Below are 23,799 nucleotides of genomic sequence, written 5' to 3'. Positions count from 1 at the left end.
GGCCTGGAGTCTAGACTACCCTTGACTCATCCTGTCTCTTCATACCCATCTTGAATTTTACCTATGTTTAAAGATTCTAATTTTTTTGTTTCGTACCACTTGGCTAGTAAATGCTAGTGTTCTCCAATTATCACAAGACTACTATTTTACTACTTTCCCACTGTTACCAATAATTTTACAACATACACCTGCATCTCACTAAATTCAGAATCAGCGTCAGACTGTCTTTACCTTGCTTAACACAATTTAATACCTCACCAGACTTGATAAATCTAGCACCAGCTGGTTTCCCTGGTGATGATGCCACAATAGTAAGGTCCTCAGCAACCATCTAGAAGAGAACTTACCCCATTTTGTTTAAAGAAAAAAAAAAGGTCTTGCCAAGCATGGTACATGTCTATAATCCCAGTGTCAGGAGGTGGACACTGAAGAATCAGGACTCCAAGGGTTTTTCTGTTACCTAACCTTTGGTCCTGCCTTTATGACTGTTTTCCACTTCATTGTGATGCTAGAATTCTTTGGTAGAACTATTTAGAATTTCTATTATCATTTTTGCTGATTACAGTTCTTGTAAGGTGAAGTCCTTTCATAACTAGCCACAAAGTACTTTGACAACTTTATAACCTGTTCAGTTCAGTCATACCATTATAAAGTCCTTGAAACCTGTTTTAGAGTCCCTCAAATAAATTAGTACAATCTTGTTGACTTCCACTGTCCCTCATTCTAGAATGTTCCTCTTACCACAACATTTTTTATGAGAATACTTTACAAATGAGAAGATAGCCTTTGACCCTAAAGGCTGAAAGTTATTTTCACAGGACAGTAAGAGGAAACATTTCCGGCAGAAAGCATTTCAGAAACAAAGGCAGGTATTGAAGATACAGCCTGCTTGGTTAAAAAGCATGGAGTCTGGAATGGTACAGAGAGACGGGATACATGCTGGCTAGGGAGCAAAGCCATCAGCACTCTAAAATGTTAAGATTGAGCCATTTCTGGCTTAGATCACAAAGCATTGTGGAAGAATTTTCTACAGAAACCCCAAAGGGGGCCAGGGAAAGCTGCCACTGTTACATCACGCTGAAATGCCTCAGCCCTACAAACCTCTTAAGCACACTATGTCCAATGTAGCTTCACAGCAGCAGCTAACATCCAGCACAATAGATTGTCATACCATTGGCTCATTTGTGTGTCCCCAGACCAACTGTCACTTATCCTGCTTTGCTTCTAAATTTAGTTTGCTACCATTCCACTTTTTCCTCATTTTGCACTCTATCCATTCTTCCCTCATCCTTTTGGACTCAGTGCTATATGATGAGCTAAATGGTCTTTTGCTATTTTCAGATTGTTAGAGATATGCCAATAAGTAACTGCAAATACTAACTTATTTTAAGATTAAGGTTATAACAAATACAATAATAATGTACCTCGTGGAAGTTTTCGGCTTCTCGCTCTTTAATTTCAAGGTCAATTGCTCTCCTCTTTGCTCGCTCTTCTTCTATCTTTTTCTGTATTTCTTTTTCAGACAACTGTCCAATTTTTTCAAACTTGCTTTTTAGATTTTTAGCTTGAATAGAACCACTTCTTTTTAATTTGATTAATTCTTCATATTCTCTACTCAATCCAAAAGTTTCATTTTCTTCTTCCTCCTTCAAGAGAGTAAGATTATGTTGATTATCAGTGAATTACAGTGGATCTCCTTCCCATCTGCGCGTGAATGTGGGGCAGGGGAGTATGTTCCAAGACAAACAGGCAGATTCCTGGAAGCCATTGGTCAAATGGTATCCTATGTGTACTGTTTTAAGAGTTTTATTTCTGGGTTTGGAGAGATGATTTAGAGGTTAAGAGCACTGGGTTCAGTACCTAGCACCCACATGGAGGTTTACAATCTTTAACTCCAGCTCCAGGGGATCTGATACTTTTCAGGCCCGCTGGCACTGCTTGTAACATACGTGCAGGCAAGAACACCAAAACACATCAAGTAAGTTTTAAGTAAAAACATTTACTTATTAAGAACTTCCAGTTCCAGGATCGGCTCCAAAGCTACAGAGAAACCCCATCTCAAACAAAACAAAAAACAACTTCCAACCTTCCACATGAAGGAAGCCCTGTATAACTCCAACTTCTCTGACAGCTACATGGACTCCCAGCACTTGGGAGGCAGAGGCAGGTGAATCTCTAAGCTGGAGCCCACCCTAGTCTACAGAGCTAGTTTTAGGACAGTCAAGGCTACACATAGACTCTCTCAAAGCAAAACAAAACAAAAACTTCTCTTTGGCATATTAAGTTGCTAGTATCAATACTACTGTGCTTTGGACCCACAATTAAATACAATATTGATTACAACTTTTTAGATCTTTTTTTACATGTATAAGTGCTTTGCCTATATGATGTTTGTGTGTGCTACATGCATACCCTGTGTAGGTCAGAATAGGGCATCAGATGCCCTTGAACTGGAGTTAATGGATGATTGTGAGCCACCATGTGGGTTCTGGGAATTGGATCTCAGTCCTTTAGAAGAACATGTTTACTATCTTTTTGACATTGCATCGAGATACTGTTACCTACAAGGTTCGCACAGGAAAAAGACTTTAGTTACAACAAATAACTAAAAAGATACCAATAGCTTTCAGTTTTGTGTCAGGCCATATTCCTAGCTACACTCTACCAGGTTGGACACACACACCTATATTAAGAATATATATCATAAAAGTATGTCAGATATCCTTATGTGATTAATAACATAAAGGTCACAATAGAGCAATATAAGGAATGCACTCAGATCTCTTAAGTGAATATTCTTCCACCTTACCTCTCCCATTTCCTGTCTCAGTTGTTCAAATCCCTGTTTTTCCATTTCCAGTTTATGCCTCCGTTCCTCCTCTGTTCGTCGTCTTTCTTCTTCCATTTTTTGTTTTAATAATTCTTCAAAATTAATTTCCAGTTTTCCAGGCATCAGAGATTCTTGGGAAACTGCTTTATATATCTCTGGGGAATCATCATCTAATACCTATTTAAAATAAATATTTTTATCATTTTTTCCAGAATTGTGCATACTAAAAAATGATATTGTAGAAACTGATACTTCTTGAATAAGTGTTTTATGTTGATCTAAAAATTCAGAAATCATAAACTTTTACAACTCAAATCAATGAACAAGGGGATATTATGAAAAATGTAAGATTGGGGTATCTGTGGTGTGGAGGATGGTAACCATCTGTATCTAGTCTCTATTCAAATGAACAAAAATATTCATGCAATAATATATTTTAATGACACTGAGAACATTTTAATTGAAGTGAATCTCCAAATCTGGTCACTGAATAGGACATTTCAGTTAAGTCGTAGTTACATCTGGATCATCATGAGCTTTTAGCACAAAAACAAAAAGCCTTAATTCATAATTTTATTGTGAAGTTTTGTTGCCAAGATGTTTTAAAGTAATAATAGTTATACTCTTAGAACTGCCAGTCCACTAACAGATGCATAGATTTAGCTAACCCTGTAACCTTATAAAGTAGCTGAGGGTAATCACCCTTGGTTTACACGTGAGGACCTGAGGCATTGGCTGAAAAGTAGTCCAAAATCAACAGAAAGGCCAGCTAACAAAGCCAGAAGTCAGGCTTCAGCATATTTCTAGAAAGGTTATAAATTATATGAAACCTGTAGGAAAGTATTAAGGTGGAACCTAGTATTTGATACACTACAATAAATTATTTAGAAATGGGAATGATTAACAGACTGCTTTGCTTTTCACTATTTTGTAAATTTCTATGAGTAACTAATTTGTGACCTTGGGCAAACCACTTACTACTCTGAGCCTCCACCATGATGACTTTTTTATGGTTGTCACAGGATTAAACAAAGCTTGGAAATAGGTAGCACTCTGTCTAACATCATAGCCGGCTCTCAACAGTAAGGTTTGAAACTTTTTTTTTAATATTTATTTATTATGTATACAATATTCTGTCTGTGTGTATGCCTGAAGGCCAGAAGAGGGCACCGGACCTCTTTACAGATGGTTGTGAGCCACCATGTGGTTGCTGGGAATTGAACTCGGGACCTTTGGAAGAGCAGGTAATGCTCTTAACCACTGAGCCATCTCTCCAGCCCTTGAAACTTTTTAAAATGTTCCTCTGTCTATTTATTGGGGGGGGGGGGGAGGCATTTAGGTCTCAGAAAAAAATTTTCTCTCTTATCATGCAAGTGTCTAAGACTGAACTTAGATCATCAGGCTTAGTAATATCTTTACTCAGCTGAGCTATCTTCCTGGTCCCCAAAACAGTTTCATCATACTATCACATCCTGAGGACAAGCAATCTCCAAACTGAACTAGAAACTTTGCTTGTAAATTGTTGTCAGATATATCTTACCATGAAAAGTCATGTAATTCTGTTTTCCTGGAAGTGAAGACTTCTATCTCTAATCTGAACCGTGGTCTGCCTGCAGACATGGACACGGAGTGAAACAATCCTCTCCTGGACTCACGGGCAAGGAATAGCAACAGTGCTATGGACTACGGTGGTGAAGATGGGAGAGTAAGTCAGGGCGTTGAATAAATGGGAGTTTATAGCCACTTGGGCATGAGTGAAAGGTTGAAGGCACGTAATTTCAGGCTCCCAAGTTTCTGATTTGAGTGTACAAGAAAACTGGTGGATCAGATAGCCATGTTATAAACATTAGCATGGCATGGAAAGTTTACCTTTGTGACAAATTAGGTATCGTTGTTTAAGAAAGAATGATGGGTGTTTTGAAGAGTTAGAGAATTGTGACTAAATTATTTTGGCCATCTAAGTAGACTGAGTGGGATTAAAATGGCAAAAAATAAAGGAGAGAGGGGCAGCAGAGAGAGGAATGGGAGGAGGGACTGTATGGGAAAATTCCCTGACTTTTCTTGACTCAGATCTGGTCTAGAAAATGGATCTTTGAGAGAGGGAGATAGTGCCCAACCCTTTATGCATTGGTAATCAGAACCCTTTTGACACGGCCAAAGAAAATACTGACAAGGGACTGGTGTTTAAAACCTATTTGCCATTCATATGCTTGCTACAGATTTCAGAGATGACAGACAGGATGTTCCTCAGAGTCTAATCAATTCATTTACAGCCTCAAAAACTGAATCCCTAGCTAGGCTTGATAGCTCAGTCAGTAAAGTCCTCATCTTTCAAGCTTGAGGACCTGGGTTCAAGTCCCCAGAACACAAGCAAACTAGGTGCACACCTATAACCCCAGCACTGAGAAGGCAGAGACAGGAATCCTCAGACTGCAGCCATTCCTGAGGATGGCATCCAAGGTGGTTGTCTGGCTCTCCACAGCTTGCACAAGTGCACACACGATGCACACACAAACTGTTGAGGTAACTTTGTCTTACCATGCTTCTCCTTGCTTCAGCAAATGCCTTCCTCTCTTCCTCTATTCTTCTCCGGGCCTCCTCTTCTGCTTTTCTTTTCTCACCTTCTCTCCTTTGCCTTTCTATTTCTTCAAAACTGAGCTTGAGTTTTCCAGGGCGGTACTCTGTAAATACTTTTGCCGTATCTTGGTTTTCATCCTCATCCTCCTCATTTACCTAATAAAGAAACTATGCATTACTAAAAGTTGAGACTCACTGGGACAGGAAAGCATTGCCAGGGAAGGGCATGTGCTTAGCAGCTTGACCGAGTATTTCCTTGCTCCCAGAATACTTACTCCAAAACCTCTTACTTTTTATTTAGCTTTTATTTGTATTTTTGATTTTTGAGTCAGGATCTCTCTAAATAGCCTTGGCTGCCCTGGAACTCACTATGCAAACCTAGCTAGCCTTAAACACAGAGAGATCCACCTGCCTCTTCCTCCCAAGTGCTACCATGCCTGGCCAAATCCTCTTCCTTTTTAATGTCCTATATGATAAAATAATCAAATGTGGAGAAGTTACAAGTAAAAATGTACTCTAGATTAAATAAAATTTCTCAAGCTTTTTTTTTTAATATTTATTTATTATGTATACAATGTTCTGTCTGTGTGTATGCCTGCAGGCCAGAAGAGGGTACCAGACCTCATTACAAATGGTCGTGAGCCACCATGTCGTTGCTGGGAATTGAACTCAGGACCTTTGGAAGAGCAGGCAATGCTCTTAACCGCTGAGCCATCTCTCCAGCCCCTCAAGCTTTTGAATAAAGGTGACTGCATAACAAATTTTAAAGGGCTCAACTGAGATAATTCTCATAAACTAAACAGTTTGTACTTAGAGCTCAGGTACATACACACGGAGACACTTTAATCCCAGTTCTCACAGAACTCTGTGAGTTCAAGGCCAGTCTAGTCTACACAGTGAGCTCAAGGACAACCAGAATTACAGTGAAACCCTGACTCAAAAAGATTAAAAAAAAAAGAATTTCCTTCCTTTGAACTACAGCGATTTTCCTAACACTAATCAGATAAAAGACTGTCATCTGGTATTATTATATATAAAATTCATGCCACAATTACTTGCTCATTTAAACATTAATTGAAATTAAATATTAAGCTGATTACCAGTTATATTGAAATGCATAGATTGGCTTTAACTCGGACTAACTCAGTAGTCCAGGCTAACCTTGGATGTGTGCTCTTCCTCATCCTCCCAAGCAGCTGGAATTATAGACCTGTACTCCTCAAATGAAATTCATTATTTGACTTAAATATATCCTACAGCCATACCATTAAATATACTTCTTAACTCACACACAAAGGGAAGCCAAATGCATTGAGTAATACCTATATATTAATAGAGTATACAGTATTAAAAATAAAAATTTAAAGCATACTGGATAAGATGCCCCAAAGTGAAAGCTCAAAGAAAATACAGATGAATTATATGTATGTATATTGTATATAAAGATGTATATGGTTTTAAAGCCATGCCTTTTGGGATTTGAATAGAGGCAGTGGCAAAGCACTTGTTTAGCATGCACTAGGCTCTGAGTCCAGTTCATAGTGCTAGGAAAACACAATGAAGGGGCTGGAGAGATGGCTCAGTGGTTAAGAGCATTGCCTGCTCTTCCAAAGGTCCTGAGTTCAATTCCCAGCAACCACATGGTACTCACAACCATCTGTAATGGGGTCTGGTGCCCTCTTCTGGCCTGCAGGCATACAGACAGACAGAATACTGTAATACATAATAAATAAATAAATAAATAAATAAATAAATAAATAAATAAATACTTTAAAAAACACACACACACACACACAATGAAATGAGGCTTCCCCACCAGAGAGAGCCTGCTTGGACCTGCAGTCAGCCTCGTGCGAGGCTTCCTGATGGAAGGCAAAGCCAGCACAGATAACTTGCCATGTGCCTCCTTGCTTCCTCAAAGGCGCGCCTCTCTTCTTCTAAGCGCCGTCTCGCTTCCTCCTCTGCTTGCTTCTTGCGATTTTCTTGTCTCTGCCGCTCCAGTTCCTCAAAAGTTAATTTCAGTTTTCCAGGAAAATGGGATCCTTTTTTGGCCTCAGTTTCATCATCCTATGAAAACAAACTTGTTACCCAAAGGACAATTGCTGTTAACTAAACTTTGGATTTGTTCTCATAAAAAACCTTCTTACCATGACTAATGACAGACACTTTGCTTCCTTGAGAGATCGACCCTCTTCTTCATATCTTATTCGTTTGTCGTCTTCATGATTAAGCCTCTCACTCCCTTGCTCTTTGTCCAGGTCCTCAGGATTCTGTATTTTTCCAGATGTTTTGTTCGATTTGGCAGGCACCACTGTTATAAGCAGTGAGTCATCTCCTTCCTATTTGTAAGAAAGACAATTAGCATCCATACTCTTAGTAAGAATGTACGTGGTAGGGTACTTCACCTCCATAAGTGGTGAATTACATTGCTGTCAAGGCTATGAAGGACAAAAAAAAAAAAAAAAAAAAAAAACCTTTTAGTTTTTAAAACTAGTTACTCCTAAATACATCTTTCTCTGAACTCATTGTGCATGCTACTGAAGCTTCCTGAGATCCACCTATGGCAGTCTCAAGAAGCACTCTGCATTTTGGAAGATAGGATTAATATACCCTATCTAGTTAAGTAACGACTGTAGTACCACTGCCTGATTTTAGACAATCTGTACATCAGTTACACAAAAGGTGATGTGCATGTGAGCATACCTGAAACCAATTTGATGGTGGATAGTTTGGCTTAACATCCAACTTAGCTTTCTCCATAATCTGCTCCTCCTTCCAAATTTTTCAGTACTTAATATAATAAAGTAGTATTTAATGAGAAAAGCGATTGACTGTTCACCCAAGTGATATACTAACATAGTATAGATAATGCTGTAAAGCATTTATCCTATTAAATTTTCAAACAAATTGTTTGTTTTGTGACAGGTCTCTCTATGTAGCCCTGGCTGTCCTGAACTTGCTACGTAGGCCAGGCTGGACTCTAACTCAGAGATCTGTCTGCCTCTGCCCCGAGTGCTGGAATTAGCCATGCACCACTACACCTAGCCGAAATGCATTCTCTTACAATTGATTTTACTACAAATTTATCATTACATCTACTTTTTTCAAAAATAAAAATTATAAATTGTAACACACGCTCCTAAAATAAAATGTTTCCAATTTTGTAAACATAATTTTAGGCACACCATCAAATTGGTTGGTTGGATTTTAACCTTGCTAGTTGACTGGGTTATATTTTTAAGGTTATTGGACCATTCCTTCACAGTGATACACACTACCCTCCACAATGGTGTGTGAAAGCCAGAACTCGAGCTCTTAGGAACTCTGAGGAAAGAAGACAGATGATGAAGAGGAAACTGCCCTTTTACAATGCCAGCTTCCAACAGCCAGCGAGGTTAGTTCAGGAACCATGTGGTCTTGGCAGTGTGTCCCTAACAGCCTCCCGGGCCCTGTCTTCATGACCCACTGTGCAGGCAGAAGCATACTTTTCTTTAAACACATGGCAGTGTTTGAAAGGGCCCAGGCATGCTCTTGCCTTCACAGAACATTCTTGACTTCTGTCATTGTGAGATTTATAATCAATAGTGAAATAAAGGCCTCTGCATGGCCTTCTTGGATTGCAAGATAATTTGTGAATCAGATAATTTTCAGTGAATGGTTCATTAAAGGAAGCGTCTGTTACCTCTGATGCGGATTCGGTTCCCGTATTGTTTATGTCCTCAATCTATTGAATGAGAATTTCATATCGTTACATTACAGTGAGTTTCTGCTTGGTGATTTCAAACATACAACTGAAAAGTAATTTAGCTGCATCTTCTGGTAAAATTTCAACGTTTGACTGTGAGCTTATGGGGAACAATTTTTAATGTAGCAGCAGTCTAAACTGACACACAGAAACGCCCCATCCTCTGTCCCTCCCGTAGCAGCAGGAACACTGATCACAATCAGATGACTGTGACCCTATTTTTTTTATCAAGATATATCTGGCAAAAATGTAAGTGACACGATAATAAAGTATGGTAGAAATATTAGCTAGATTAGAAGGGAGGCTAACGCTGGTACTTATAATATTTTCTCATATTTCAGCCACACAGAACTGGGAAAAGGCCATCGTCTAAAGTTGGAGCACATTTCTCTGAAGAAATATCATGAGGTTAGCTTGATGAGCTGGAGCTTAGCAGACTGCTGAGAGAAAGGAAACAGATGGTGTTAGCAATGCAGTGTTTGAACTTTAGACAAGTCTGAAGTGTCACGAAGCCCAGGCAGGGGGTCTACAGAGCGAGTTCCAGGACAGTCAGGACCACACAGATAAACTATCTTGAAAAACAAAAAAAAAAAAACAAAACAAAACAAAAAAAAGAACTTAGAGAGAAAATTTAGCCAGGATGATCTCTGTGAGTTTGAAGTCAGCCTCATCTACGGTATCAAATTCCGGGACAGCCAGGGCTACCTAGACAGACCAGATCTCAAAAGACAAAACTTAAAGTACCTTACATTTTAATAATGAATAGTTTTATCAGAATAATTTTATACTACAAAATTTAATTTTTGAGAATAATTTGTTTTATTACATAATTACTCATTAAACTGACTTGCTATATAAATGGAATAGATTTTTTTCAATCATGTATCATACACAGTAAAATTTTAATGGTTCTCTAATAAAATAATTATAAATGAGTTGTTTTCCAATGAGCAATCAAATTAATTCCTCAATAAAAAAATCCACAAAATGTGAGAAGTCAGACACCGAGAATACAGGAAAGAGAAACAATTCATGAGCCCCAATTCTATTCCTAGAGCTCCCCTGGGTCTGTCTGATCTCTGCTAAAGTGGACAGACACTTACAGGGCTTCTACATCTTGTTTGCTTAGAGTTCTGTTGTCAGTGTCTTTATCTTTGCTCACTTTAAACCATTAAAGAACAACAAAAGAGAGAACCATGGAGTTCTCCAACAAAATGAAAAATGATGAATTTTGTTCAGGGCTACACTACTAGTATAGTTAAGAGGAACAAATGTTCAGAATTCAGTTAAGTGTTGACTTTCAAAGTTAACAAAGAACTGTTTCTCAACTTTCTTTTTCTTCTTGTTTTTTCTTCATAGGAAGCAAACTTATTTCATCCCTATATTTCTTTTCTTGCCTCTCTTCAAGATCCTATTTCCCACCAATATCTGTCCCTAAATGGTGGACTCTTAAATTTTGTCCATCAGGCTATCTTCAGAGTTAACTAGATAATACACCCTCAGGATTTTCCCACACTTTTTTTTTTTTATTTTAGTACCTAATACACGAGGTACATTCCTTTTTAATTCTTTGTAAGATGCTGCAATCTTAGAAGTGATAAGATCTTGGTGATCACTTTAGCCGTTTCTGGCTTAGGAACTCCTCTTGCATACTGGTTTGTAGAAGTAAACTATAAACAAATAACGTCATACTGCACTGCACTGAGTCATAGTAAATTTGAGTGGGAAATGTCTTATGTTTTAAAATTAAACTTTACAGGTTTCTAAGAAGACATTACTACACTCACTGCTGTTGTATCCTTAATTTAATAGGGCTAAAGCATCATTAGCCAGGGCTCTGTGGCGCCCTCCGCACAGCTCATGTTTGGTGTGAAGACACTGCTTTCTTCATGATCGTATTTATTTCAATTACCTTCTGAGCATCAGTCTTTACTATAGTCACGCTCACTCACAGGTTTTTTTGTTTTTTTGAGAAACAACTGCTTACTCTTCCATTCTTGGGTTTAAAATGGGTCAGTAACCCTAGAAAATAGCAGTGCTTTGAAAGTATAGAAGACTAATTCTACATACATACACAGTATACAGTGCAAGAAGCCACTCTTTATAGACTTTTACTCGTTTACTTTATAGTTTTAATATAACTACATTCCTAAATCATATATATACATACATACTTATTTATTTGTAGTAATTATGTATGGTGATAATTAATTCAACAGCTCTCATTTTATAATTCTATTTCTTTATAGCGTTTCACTAAGAAAAAGTATAGGAAAATTCTCATTGCTCCTAACATTTAATCTGGCATATAGACATGTGTCACCATTTGCCACCAAATGGGTAGTTGTTTGTGTTAAAGAAGAGCTTATTTGCAAAACTGAAGTTAATGGATTCTTAGGAATGCAAGTATATAATAATGCTTTATTTTCATTATCACTTTTCTCTCTGACAAGTGGCAGAAGCTGAAAGGAGCAGAGCATATGGTTTTAAGGCCCTTAGAATATTGCTTTAAGGGGCTAGAGAGGCAGCTCAGTGGTTAAGGGCTCCTCTGCTCTTCTGGACGATCTGGGTTTGGATCCTAGCACATACATGATAATGGTGCAGAACTGTCTATGTCTGGGGATCTGATGCCCTCTTCTGACCTCTGCAGGCACTTGCATGCACAAGGTGTACAGACACACGTGCAAGTAAAACACTCTTACATATAGAATAGACATAATCTTTTATAAAAATCTGTTTTATAAATGATAGAAAATTTAAATATTGCTATTAAAAGGCTATATTGTGCTCTGTGATTATGAATAGTTTATGTGTAAAAATGTCTTATATCATTATAAAATTCTCAAAGATACCAAGAAAAGTTAGGACGATAGTCAGTTTAAGGAATGTAGAAACAGTTGGTAAGATCATTTCTAACAAAAGCCACATCACCATCCTAAACAGGCACATTCTGCACATAGTACTGGGCATCCCTTAAGATAATATTTTTAGGCTAGCCACTCTTAATAAGCTTATATTAAATATTTTAACGAGGCAGCATCCTGATTAGTTCTCATTTGTTCTGTTGGGTTCAGAAACAAGCGGCACTGTAGCATCTACCTGCTCAGCTCTTCTTGCTAATTCACGCTGCATTTTCCTCTTCTCCAGCAGGTCCTGTTCAAGTCTGCGCTTTCTCTCCTCTTCCGTTCTCTTCCTTTGCTCTTCCTGTCTGTGTCTTTCCATTTCATCAAATTTACCTTTAACCGTCCCTAAGAATACACACAAAAAAAAAATTGTCTATTTTGCCAGGTTTCTTTCTTTTGCAAGCCTTTTTACATTTATCCCTCAAAGTTCTTACCTGTTAACTTTGGGACATAAGCCTTTTCTACTTTAGCAGAAATCTCTTCCTCATCATCAGAAGCAAGCATTTCTTTAATCTGGGTGGTTAAATAAATTACCATGAACATATGGCCCAACATCAGACTAGATTATATTTGAGTAGCCCCACCCCCGCTGCAGGAGAACCCACTAGGATATCCACTGGATCACTGAAACCACAGGTAATTCTGAGACTGCATGCTGTTTTTTCTTATAGGAAAATTATATATTAAAATAAGGAAAATAATTTTTATAGATCTTATAGTTGTGATGAACTTTAACTTTTACATTAGGTACAGTAAGAAAATAACAAGTAATTATAAAAGAAAATAATTATTAAAACATATTGTAATGAAATTTATTTAAAGCTTTTGTTTACTTTTCTGGAAACTTCAGTTTACTATTTTAGACCATGGTTAATGACAGGCAATGAAAGCAGTGGAGAGAAGCAGCAGAGGGAAGGAGCTGATCACACAGTGGGGACTGCAGAGAGGGGAGGAGGGGGATCACACAGTGGGGACTGCAGAGAGGGGAGGAGGGGGATCACACAGTGGGGACTGCAGAGAGGGGAAGGGGATCACAGTGGGGACTGCAGAGAGGGGAAGGGGATCACACAGTGGGGACTGCAGAGAGGGGAGGAGGGGGATCACACAGTGGGGACTGCAGAGAGGGGAGGAGGAGGATCACAGTGGGGACTGCAGAGAGGGGAGAAGGGGGATCACACACAGTTTAAATTAGATTACAAATATAGGCATTTTTGTTATAATTTATATAAAATGTTAGTGTCAATAATTTATTAAAATAAAGAAAAGTAACATTTTCACGAGAATAAAATAAAATCAGATGACCTCCTGCTTTCTCCTGTTCCATTCTCTCTCTCTAACATATTGTTCTTGTCTTCTTTGCTTTTCGTCTCTAGATCGCCTTTGATTTCTCTCTTCCCTGGCCTTCTGCATGGCTTCAAACTTATCCTTTACATCGCCCTTGCCAAGTTTTGGCACATAGGATTTGGGGACAGGTTTAGATGAAGAAAGCAGAATCTTCGTTAGAAGAAAGCAAAGAGAAGGAAGTTTAAAAAGAAGAAATTAGGCAAGGATAAGAATAAGACACATCAAAATACTCATCAAAACAAATAGAAGCAAGTTTCAAATGCTTATTTGGATCACTACAGCGTGATTAGATGGTCTCTAAAACTTTAGTTAATTTCCTTAAGTTACACGAAATACGAGAGCAGAAATTTTGCTAAATCACCACTTCTTCAGAAACGAAACCCCAATTAAAGGTAGCATTCTACTGAGGCCAGTACAATATAAAAATCAAATAAGGAACTCTAATTAAAAACTGCTTTGTATTCTATTTTCCGACCCTATTCCTAAAGACCTGGATTGAGGATTGTCATCACAATCCTCAATTAACAAGATCAATCGCAGTAAAGGATATGAATTTGAGAACAAAGCATAAGATTGGGCTTTCAAGGAAAAGCCCATATTACAAAAAAAAGCATTATTGCTGTTATATTAGACAGGCTAGGCAAAGCTGAAGGCCAGCCTAACCCCGCAAGAGGTGAGTCAGCTTCCTGCTGTGCTGCCTAAAAATGACTTCCTAAAAGCTCATTAAAATGTGCAGGGTGGCCCACCACTGAGAAGAGGCTCAAAGAGAAACCTGAAAGAGGAAATCTGACAGGAGGCTAGAGCAATCAATGGTTCCCCTCATCGGAAACTAAGGCTGTAGACTCTTCTCATCTTTTTCAGAAGTTAGTTTCTAAAAGAGGTTAAAAAAATTGAGTGTCAGAATGCTAAATTCTCCTAACAACAGGGACAAGCAGCTTGCTGATCTGTGCCCGATCTACCGTCACTGGTCCATTCAAGTTCCTTAGCTCGTCACTTACGAGTGTCAGCATCTGGGGCCTCTCAATTCTCAGTGACTAAGCCAGAAAAAGGGTGGAAGTTAAGAGGACCTTCATTGTTGCTAGAAGATGCTGAGCCCTTCTTTTCAGAGCGAATTATCACCGCCAATGGTCCCAGTTTCAGTAAAGCCACATTGAAGGAGTCATTACTAAGACCAATGTATTTAAAATTCTTCCTAAGACCCTAGCTCTTCACTGCCTTCCAGAAGTTCGGTATGCATGTTTCCCAGAACCCAGATTAAAGGTACTGAACCAACACTGCAGACAGAACCTTCTCTCATTGTACATCCTAATGTTACCAATTACAATCACCGAAGTATGACCCTTCCCACAATCCTCCAACTCTGTATTGCTCATCTCTTCCTACCTTTCCAAGTCTCTTCCTGCCTCCCCGCTCCGCTCCTATGCGCGCGCGCGCACACACACACACACACACACACACACACACACACAAGACAGGAGAGCTTTTGAGATTTACTTACCTCTGCCTTTTGCGAAATGTCATTCATGTTTGCTCTATGTAGTTTGAGGCTGAAGCTTCGTATATTTTTGTATCTGTAAAATAATAATAACATTTCTGGGTGTTGCAGCAAACACATTTTTATTTTTAATTTTTTTATTTTTATTTTATGTGCTTTTGTGTTTTGCCTGTATGTGTGTCTATGTGAGGGTATCAGATTTTGGAGTTATAGACAGTTGTGAGCTGCCATGTGGGTGCTGGGAATTGAACCCAGGTCCTCTGGAAGAGCAGTCAGCACTCTTAACTGCTCAGCTATCTCTCCAGCCCCAGCACCTTTAATCCCAGTACTTGGGAAGCGGAGACAGGCAGATTTCTTGGAGTTTAAGGCCAGCCTGGTCTACATAAAGAGCTCCAGGTCAGCCAAGGTTACAAAGTGAGACTTTGTCTCAAACAAACAAAAACCAAGTTAATATTAAGAATTGTAATAACCTTCCCTTTTATATGCTGTATATTTCATTAATATACATTTTTAAATATATAATTTATATACTTATATAGAAAGATATAATTTTTAAGTTATAAATTTCCCTTCAGAAGTTCAAATAAGTAACTAGTTGTGATAATCTTCAGCTCTTTAAGATTTGTGGTACATAAAAGAGCCTTTAGAAGGCCCAAGGAAGTGTACAGCCCAGAGGAGCTTGCTGAGCCCACAAGAGCACAGGAATTACATGACCACACTTCCTTTAAATCCATCCTTTTGTTTCCTGTAATTTGACTCTTAAGGATGAACACGCTTTGATTATAACACAGCCTTTAAAACTGAACCTTTCAAGCTGCTGGTGGCGTACACCTTTAATCCCTCTGAATATTGAATATTTGCCCATTGTATATTTGTCCATTTACCCAATGAAAAACATTTTGGTTATGCTGTTTTGGTAATTGTAAATGAAACTGATATTAAACATCTATGCACAGGTTTTTACGCGGACAGAATAAATACCGAGTCTTGATTGCTGGCTGGTGTGGTAAGAATGCACTTAGTGGAGCCAGGTGACGAACTGACTTTGGAAATGGTGCAAGCTGCTGCACTCTACCAACAACGCGGGGGAGTTTGGGTTGCTCTCCCCGTGTCCTCCGATGCCAGTGTTCCGGGCTGTGGTTGCTGTCGCACTGGATACAAGCTCATCTTAACTTGCACTTCTCTGATAACATGTGATACATTTTCGTATGCCCACATCCCACGGGCATATCTTCTCTAGTGAGATGTCGGTAGTCTTTCCTTATTCACAAAAGGATTTGTTTGTTGGTTTGTTTTGTGTGGCCTGGAACTTTTGATCCCCTCCAGTCTACCCTGTGAATGCTGGGGTTATAGGCATGGCCACTATACCCATAACACAGTCATCATTATTTCAACAATAGCATAGAAATTTAGGGTTTCGCTGGGCGATGGTGGCACACACCTTTAATCCCAGCACTCGGGAGGTAGAGGCAGGCGGATCTCTGTGTGTTTGAGACCAGCCTGGTCTACAGAGCTAGTTCCAGGACAGGCTCCAAAAGCTACAGAGAAACTGTCTCGAAAAACCAAAAAAAAAAAAAAAAAAAAGAAAGAAAGAAATTAGGGTTTCATGCACTACACTGGTACTTGCTAAGGATCTACCCTATGCTGGCTTTTTTCTGGGAGACGCTGAGGAAGGGAACCCTGAGTAGACAGGCAGGCACTGTCCCCACCCTCCTGTTCTTAACAAATGCTTTGGAACCAGGTTTGTAAGTAGTCTGCTTTTTACCTGGACGATTTCATAAGGCTCCAGCCCAGCTCTGTCAGCCTTGGAAGGCAGGATACTCAGTTGCATACCTAGTGACCTGCACACTGCACTTAGGTTCTGCCCTGCCCTTACTTCCGTACCTGGCACACTTTATGCTCCCTGCCTAGGTTACAGATCACTTGCTTTCTGGATCCACCTTGCAGTTCTAACTAAAATAAATCTCATCCTGGAAACCTTTACAACATGCATGCATCAACTGACAAGTCTGAAGGATTCTCTTTCTAATTCAGTTTCTAGTCCCTTGGTAGGAGCTGGGGGCACATGTAAGTGTGAGTGCTTGTGTGTGCACACACCTGTGTATGACATGCATGCATGTCTGTGTTGAGAGGTAGAGACAGTCTCTTAGTGAACTCTGAGCTCACTTTGATTCTGCAGTGCTGACCAGCCAGTGACCTCCAGGGAGCCACCAGCCTGTCTGCTGGGACTGTGGGTGTTGTGTGCTCTGCACCCATCTTTTTATGCGGGTGCTAGCAATCCAAATCCAGGCCTTCACATCTGTGCAGCAAATGCTTTGCTGGCTGAGGATCTCTATAGCCCGCAGCTTCCATCCTCACCGTAAACTATCTGTACGGTATTTTTAAGGCAGTCTTTGGGCCCTATTCTCAGACTCCCAGCACCATGCATTAATCACATACAGCTTTGGTGCAATGTTCACCTCTCGTTAATGTGACATCTGCCTCGTTCCACCTTCTTTGCTCTGTACAGCAGGGCCAATGGTCACAAGAGGGAATGTGTTTTCAAAGTAACTTCTTACTTCAACACAACCATGCTTGCCAGCAATACCTACAGTATTTATACATGTCCTATAAGTCAATAGTATCCATTTTCACAGTTTACTTCCCTCCAGAATCGCGGCAACTGTTTTCAAGTTGCCAACTCCTTCTCAATGGGTCAAGATGCAGTGAGAACAGACTCTTCCACTGCTCAAGGGCTCCTGTCCTAGCGCAGGTTCTGTAAGACGCTGAACGAATTTGAATACCAGATTAGCAACTTCAAGTATTCATTCTTGGTCACAGAATCCAGAAACCCCACAGTGATGCCTTGCACTGGTTCTTCTGGCCTCATGCAGCCAGGCCTTCTTCTCTGTGCTCCTTAGCTCTGGTCTTAGGGAAGGGGAGTGGCAGCAGAGTGCCCCGTGGGGCAGAATCAAGAGTCCTCAGCTGATTAAGCCTCCTGCAGATTACCTCAGACTCCAGGTTTTTCTTATTGACTTCCTCCATCCTGACAAGTATATTCAGTAACTGCTACCTACCTCCAAGACCTTTTAAAAGTCATTTCTTTACAAATGAAGTACTTTCCCAAACTAAATAATAAAATTGAGATTCTGTATGCTACCCCTAAACATGGTTCCCCCTCCTTACATATAAGATATTTGAGTTTGCTTAATTTTCTAGGTATGGCTGACAAGTCTTAAATATATTGTTAAACATGCTCTACATTATAAGCCTAATCTGTCTTTTTTACCTTTATATTTGGAACCTCTGATGTGAATCCTCACAGATGCACACCCAGGTCCATCCCACCAGGCACAGCTTGTCTCAAATGATGCCGTCTGTTTCACGTATCCTGAGTAGCACATCTTTCAGCAAGCATGTCCTACAGGCACCTCTACTTTATACACACTTTCCATCTTCCCCGTTAGCAGCCACACACTCACACCATGTGTGCAGCATACCCTCCTATCCAATCATGTCCCAGCCAGGGAGGAGACTAACCACTCAAAGCAGTGGGGAAGGCTCATTTGTTGTTATAAAGTAAGCAATGAAAGGGTCCTTTAAAAAAGACAAAATGCAGGGTCTTCCACATAGCCCTGGCTGTGCTGGAACTATGTAGACCAGGCTGGTCTTGAACTCATGGGAATTCCACCTGTCTCTGCCTTCTGAGTGCTAGGATTAGAGACTCTGCCACCATACCCAGCACAAATACAAGGGTTTAGAAGAAAACAAGCACAAGTTTGTTAGGAAAGCTTTCCTGTTAGGAAGAAGGATGGAAACAAGGGATGTGCTGTGCACTAAGTGATGGAAACAAGTCACGTGACATGTGTGCTGTATAATAAGTAGCTCCCTTTTTCTTTTATAATTTTAAAGCTGATGAATATGACAGAGCCAAGAAATGAGGAAATTAGCTAAAGTGGAGGCTCACGAGTGGGTAAAGGCCACTTGAGTTCTAGTCCTGGACCCAACATAGGTGGAAAGAGAATTGACAGCAGAAAGTTGTCATCTGACCGACGCCCCCACACTGCAGCAGGCCCCACTCCTACTAATAATGATGGGGTTTTTTGGTTGTTGTTTTATCAAGACAATGATTTTTAAAAGCTAGATAAAATAGATAAACATGGGTGCTGGAGACATGGCTCAGCACTGTCTGCTCCTGCAAAAGACCTGGGTTTAGTTCCCAGCACCCACACAAGCTGCCTTGAACCATCTGTTAACTCTGGTTCCAGAGGATCCAACACCTCGTCAGTCTCCTGCAGACACCAGGCGTGTACACGGTGCACAGACATACATGCAGGTGAAACGTTCATACACTTGAAATCAAATAAATCATAAAACTAATAAACATGTAAATTCAGAAATGTTTGCTGAGCGTCTATCTACAGTCTGTTAGGGTCAGTCCATTATACAATGACAAAGAGAATAAACTGTGTTCTCACAGCACGCGAAGTCTGCACAGGATGCCCTGCACTATAAAACATCTAAGGCTCCCACCCACTTATGTGCATACGGATGTGGGCATGCGCCACAGAACACATCTTTGAGGAATCAGTTCACTCCTCCTACCAGGCAGATCTCAGACACAGAGCTCATGGCTCCAGGCAAGGCAGTGAGCATCTCCATCTGCTGAGCCAGTGCTCCAGCCGGTTTCTGTTCCAAGATCAGAAAATGCACTGATACTATAAAGACATCAAAGTGCAGCCTGCATGAAGAAGGGGTTTGAACATCCGGGGCACAGGGCTCAATCAAGTAAAGCCCTGTTTTTGAAGATGCTGGATAAGTTTTATTTATATAAATTTATCTACAGATAGGGTGATAAAATATATACTTACTAGTTCACTTAAATAAAATTACAAACATTATTATCACCATAAAACACAAGAAAGTAGCTATGTCCCCAAATAAAGATAACATGGAGAACAATATTGTTTTATAGTTTTGAAAACTCAGAATCTGGCTTAACAAGAGAGAAACACATCCTAACATCTACTTCCACGTGCGAATTACTATGGGATGTTGTCTTGACTGAAGTCCATAAAGAGAACAGATGGAAAGTGGTGATGTTGCTGACCCCATGGTACAGGGTTCTGAGAACACCTTTTGAGAATCACCGAACAGAGCATTACATCAAGTCAATTCTCACTCCAGGAAGTAAAAACTGAGACTGAGATCTACTCTGGGTATTTAGAATGATAAATGAAAATTGGTTGAGATTACTTCCTATGCCCAGTAACTGAACTCCCAAGGACTTTATATATCTAGGAGCACATGAGGTTTTCTGACCTGAGTGTTAGTGACTTTTGTCCAAACAGGCAGATGCAATGCCTCTGGCTTCCACACGGGGGCAGCAGTAGCATAACCGTGCCACCCTATGAAGTTCTAAATGTACTGCCAGGCAGGCCCCTTAGAACTACCAAGAGGAGGAGCTGGAGAAATGGTTCAGCTGCTCTTCCAGAGGACGCAGGTTCAGTTCCCAGGGCCATATGGCAGCTCACAATGTCTGTAACTCCAGTTCCCGGAGAGGACTCCCCCTTCTGGCCTTTGCTGGCACTTCCACCCACACAGATATATTCTCACACACAAAGAGCTAGTCAGGACACGAGCTGGGACACTTTTTATGTACCTTTCTTCGTGTCTGTATATTTGTGTATGTTTGAATTCAGCCTTGTGTGCACCACAGCATGCATGCGTGTGTCAGGGGCAGCCCTCACTTGCTACCTTGATGAGACGGGCTCTCTCACTGCCTGCCGCAGGTGCCCTACTACCTGGCTGGGAGCTCCAATGGCTGGCTTGTTTCCGCTCCTCCCCACCTCCCTGGAGGAAGGCTGGAGCGCTGATGTGAGGGCACGGGCTTTACATGGGCTCTGGGGATTTAAACACAGCTCGTGCTTCACCGACTGACCCATCTACCCAGCTCCAGACCACTGTTCCTTAGGCTGTGTGACGTCAGGGCGCCACATATATGCCCTCCACCACCGAGCTTCACCCCTACCCCACCTATAACAACTTTTATTCTAGACTCTCCAGACCTGTGTGTAACCTCTGCTTTCTGTTTTATTTCCCTTCACATTTTAGACACACAACCACAGCATTGCAAGAACAGCAAATAATGCACAAAAGGAATTTGAAATCATAGCTGCCTGCCCATCAGGTACTGTGATGACCTTGCTAATAATCTCAGGAGAGTGAAACTGCCCAGACTTTGTCTCGGGCCCCCACTTTCCTTTGCTGCAGGACTGCACCGGTTTGCTAAGTCAGCCAGGCTGGTCTCCCAATCATTTCCTTGTTTATTCATTTGTTACTTTAGAGGCCTGGTCTCACTTTGTAGATTAGGCCTGGCCTGGCTAACTTTCAATCCTCCTTCATCCTCCTGGTGCTGACAGGGTCACAAGTGTCTACTGTCAGGCAGGGGTTTGTCTCAACTTTCAAGGAAGTTTTAAATGAGAAACTTAACAATACATACTATATATACAGACAAATCTATATATACAGAAAAGTGTTAAAACCTAACTCTTTGAAAGAAACAATGAAACTGTTTTGAACTTCACAAAATTTAAGCCTAAATCTTTATCATTTTTAACTTGTACAAAAACATTTAGCCAGCCATGGGGAGAGCAAGTCTGTAACTGGGAAGCCAAGGCAAATAACTGTTAGGAGCTTCAGGCTAGCCTTGGCTACAGAGCAGGACCCTGGCTCAATATATAAAGGAAGAAACCGATATCTAACCATATCGTAGTGATGAGAAAATTACAAACCGGAGGGATGGCGCGCACCTCGCTCAGCACTCAGAAGCCTGAGGCAGGAACCACAAGTTCAAGGCCAGTTAGGACCACGTAGCTACGACCCTATCTCGGCAGAAGGAGGAGTAAGATGAAAGCACACCATAATCCTGTCCTACGCTTCATCACAGCTCACGAGGGGGGAGCCAGACCTCACCATCCTGCTGTCCTGTTGTGCCATGAACACCGGTCAGAAAGAGTGCAGGCAGGAACAGATCTGCCTTAGCTTACACTTCCAGGTCACTGTCACTAAAGAAAACCAGAGCCGGAGCTCAAGCAGGCCAGGGAGAAACTGAGAAGGAACACTGTGGCGGCCTCCTCTCAGGTGCCCCCACTTGCCCACAGGAGTGTCTTTGTACGGGCCAGAGCACCTGGGTCCTAGTCGGTTAACACAATCTCGCACAGACACGGCCACAGAACAACGTGAAAAAACTCAGCTGAAACTCTTCCCCATGACCCAGACCAGGTTGACAGCTGATGTGAGTTGGAGCATATTGCAAAATAGATGTCCAAAGCAACCCCCCAAAAGGAACACTAAGCTGCAGCCCCTCAAAAGAGACACTAAGCTGCAGCCTACTCTGGCATTCTTCTGTAATAACTATAACCTCCTGCCTTTCCGTGGTTGTGATTCTTTTCAAAGTGTTTTTACCACTCGGGAGCCCTGGTAATCAAATCTGTGTGCTCCTCAATGCTGTGTCAGTGATAGTCACACCGCTCAGGACACAGGATGGGGCCAAGATGGGAGAGGTAACAGGAATCAGCCTAAACAAGGGCGCCCCGAGATGATCACCCACCTAAGAGAACAAGACAGCAACATCAGAAACCCGGGATAGGAAACAGACTTCAGGAGACTCAGGGGTTGTAACCGCTGGGCTTCCTTCCCCTATCGAAAATGGAAGACAGCCCTCACGAGGACCATGTTTGGATGGGAAGATCTGGAATTCTGGCTGAGAAGTCAGTGGGGCAGTGGGATAGAATAATAAGTCATTCCTTTTCCTGGCCGAGTTCGTTTCCTCCTGTTACGGTGAGAAACCACCCTGGCTGAAAACGACTCAGGGATGGAAGGGTTATTTGTCCAGCTTACCTGTCCAGGTCACCAGTCCCCAGGGCAGGAACAACTGAGGCCTCTGCTTGCCCAGCTTTCACACACAGTCCAGGGCCCCCAGGACAGTGGGCCAAGGGGATGGTGCTGCCAACCACTGAGGGGCCTCCTGCGCAGTGGTCAGGTGATCACCCATAGACATTCCCACAGGTTAATCTAATCTGCGTTCTCCTCTCCCGCCGCAGACTCCAGGCTGTGTCAAGTCAGCCAAGCTGAGATGATCAGCAAGCTCTAGAGGCCACGGCAAACACCGCTAAACATAAATGGAACGAGGACTGGAGGTCCGAGAAAGGACTTCTTTACTGGAATCTCTTCCACACTTTCTAAAGTCATTTGATTTGTTTCAGCTAGCAATCCATGGCCATCTCCTGTTCTGGGAGACACACTAACACAGTTGTCCCTGAGTGTTAACTTCCTCTCCTTGCTTCCTAACACTACCTAAGAGGATGTTTTTCTTTTTCTTCTTTTCTTTTTGAGGCAATGTCTCTCTATCCTGGAACTTTATAGAGAGGCTGGCCTTAAACTCAAGAGATCCACCTGCCTCTGCCTCTTGAATGCTGGGATTGACGACCTGTACCACCACGCCCAGCTTTCCTCATTGTTTTAAACCGTGTGTGTGTGTGTGTGTGTGTGTGTGTGTGTGTGTGTGTGTGTGTGTGTGTGTGTGTAGGAAGCACACTGCCAAGACAGCAGCAGGTACGCCCCAGGGATATGCAAGGCACTGATTTCCATCCCCAGGAGAGTGGAGAGCACCATGACCAAAATGGACACCACCAGGAGCTGTTGAGAGGCAGTCAGAGCTCCTGCTGCTCTTTGCATAGATATCAGTGGGGAGGGGGGGGGTTAGTAGACCCTCTCCTGGCCTCTGAGAACTGCATCCACACGGTGCACACACATGCATGGAGTCAATACACTCATAAAACATAAAAAGCACGCTATCATAAAATAAGCCACACTAGACAGTGGATATTTAAATTTAAAAAGCCGCAATTTCAAATGTATGTAC

At 41.2% G+C, this 23,799-nt stretch overlaps 1 protein-coding gene across 4 annotated transcripts in view; it reads right to left on the bottom strand.

Moving 5' to 3' along the window:
* Positions 1–23,799, bottom strand: part of Nexn (nexilin F-actin binding protein) — a 30,161-nt gene that overhangs the window by 4,174 nt on the left and 2,188 nt on the right. The window contains exons 2-10 of one of the 4 annotated variants that reach the window (XM_050149524.1): positions 14,898–14,970; positions 12,490–12,568; positions 12,252–12,400; positions 9,090–9,131; positions 7,555–7,746; positions 7,304–7,474; positions 5,369–5,563; positions 2,810–3,007; positions 1,425–1,646 (exon numbers count right to left, since the gene is read on the bottom strand). In XM_050149524.1, coding sequence (XP_050005481.1) covers positions 1,425–1,646; positions 2,810–3,007; positions 5,369–5,563; positions 7,304–7,474; positions 7,555–7,746; positions 9,090–9,131; positions 12,252–12,400; positions 12,490–12,568; positions 14,898–14,970 — 1,321 coding nt within the window. Of the gene's footprint in view, positions 1–1,424; positions 1,647–2,809; positions 3,008–5,368; positions 5,564–7,303; positions 7,475–7,554; positions 7,747–9,089; positions 9,132–12,251; positions 12,401–12,489; positions 12,569–13,357; positions 13,481–14,897; positions 14,971–23,799 lie in introns of those variants that run through there. The other 3 variants (XM_050149527.1, XM_050149525.1, XM_050149526.1) reach the window with 3 other exon arrangements.

The sequence above is a fragment of the Alexandromys fortis genome, unplaced genomic scaffold (genome assembly GCF_014885135.2).
Source record: "Alexandromys fortis isolate MF-2015 unplaced genomic scaffold, M_Fortis_MF-2015_v1.1 scaffold_68, whole genome shotgun sequence".
Classification (NCBI taxonomy): Eukaryota; Metazoa; Chordata; class Mammalia; order Rodentia; family Cricetidae; genus Alexandromys; species Alexandromys fortis.
This window is presented reverse-complemented; position numbering and strand designations above follow the sequence as displayed.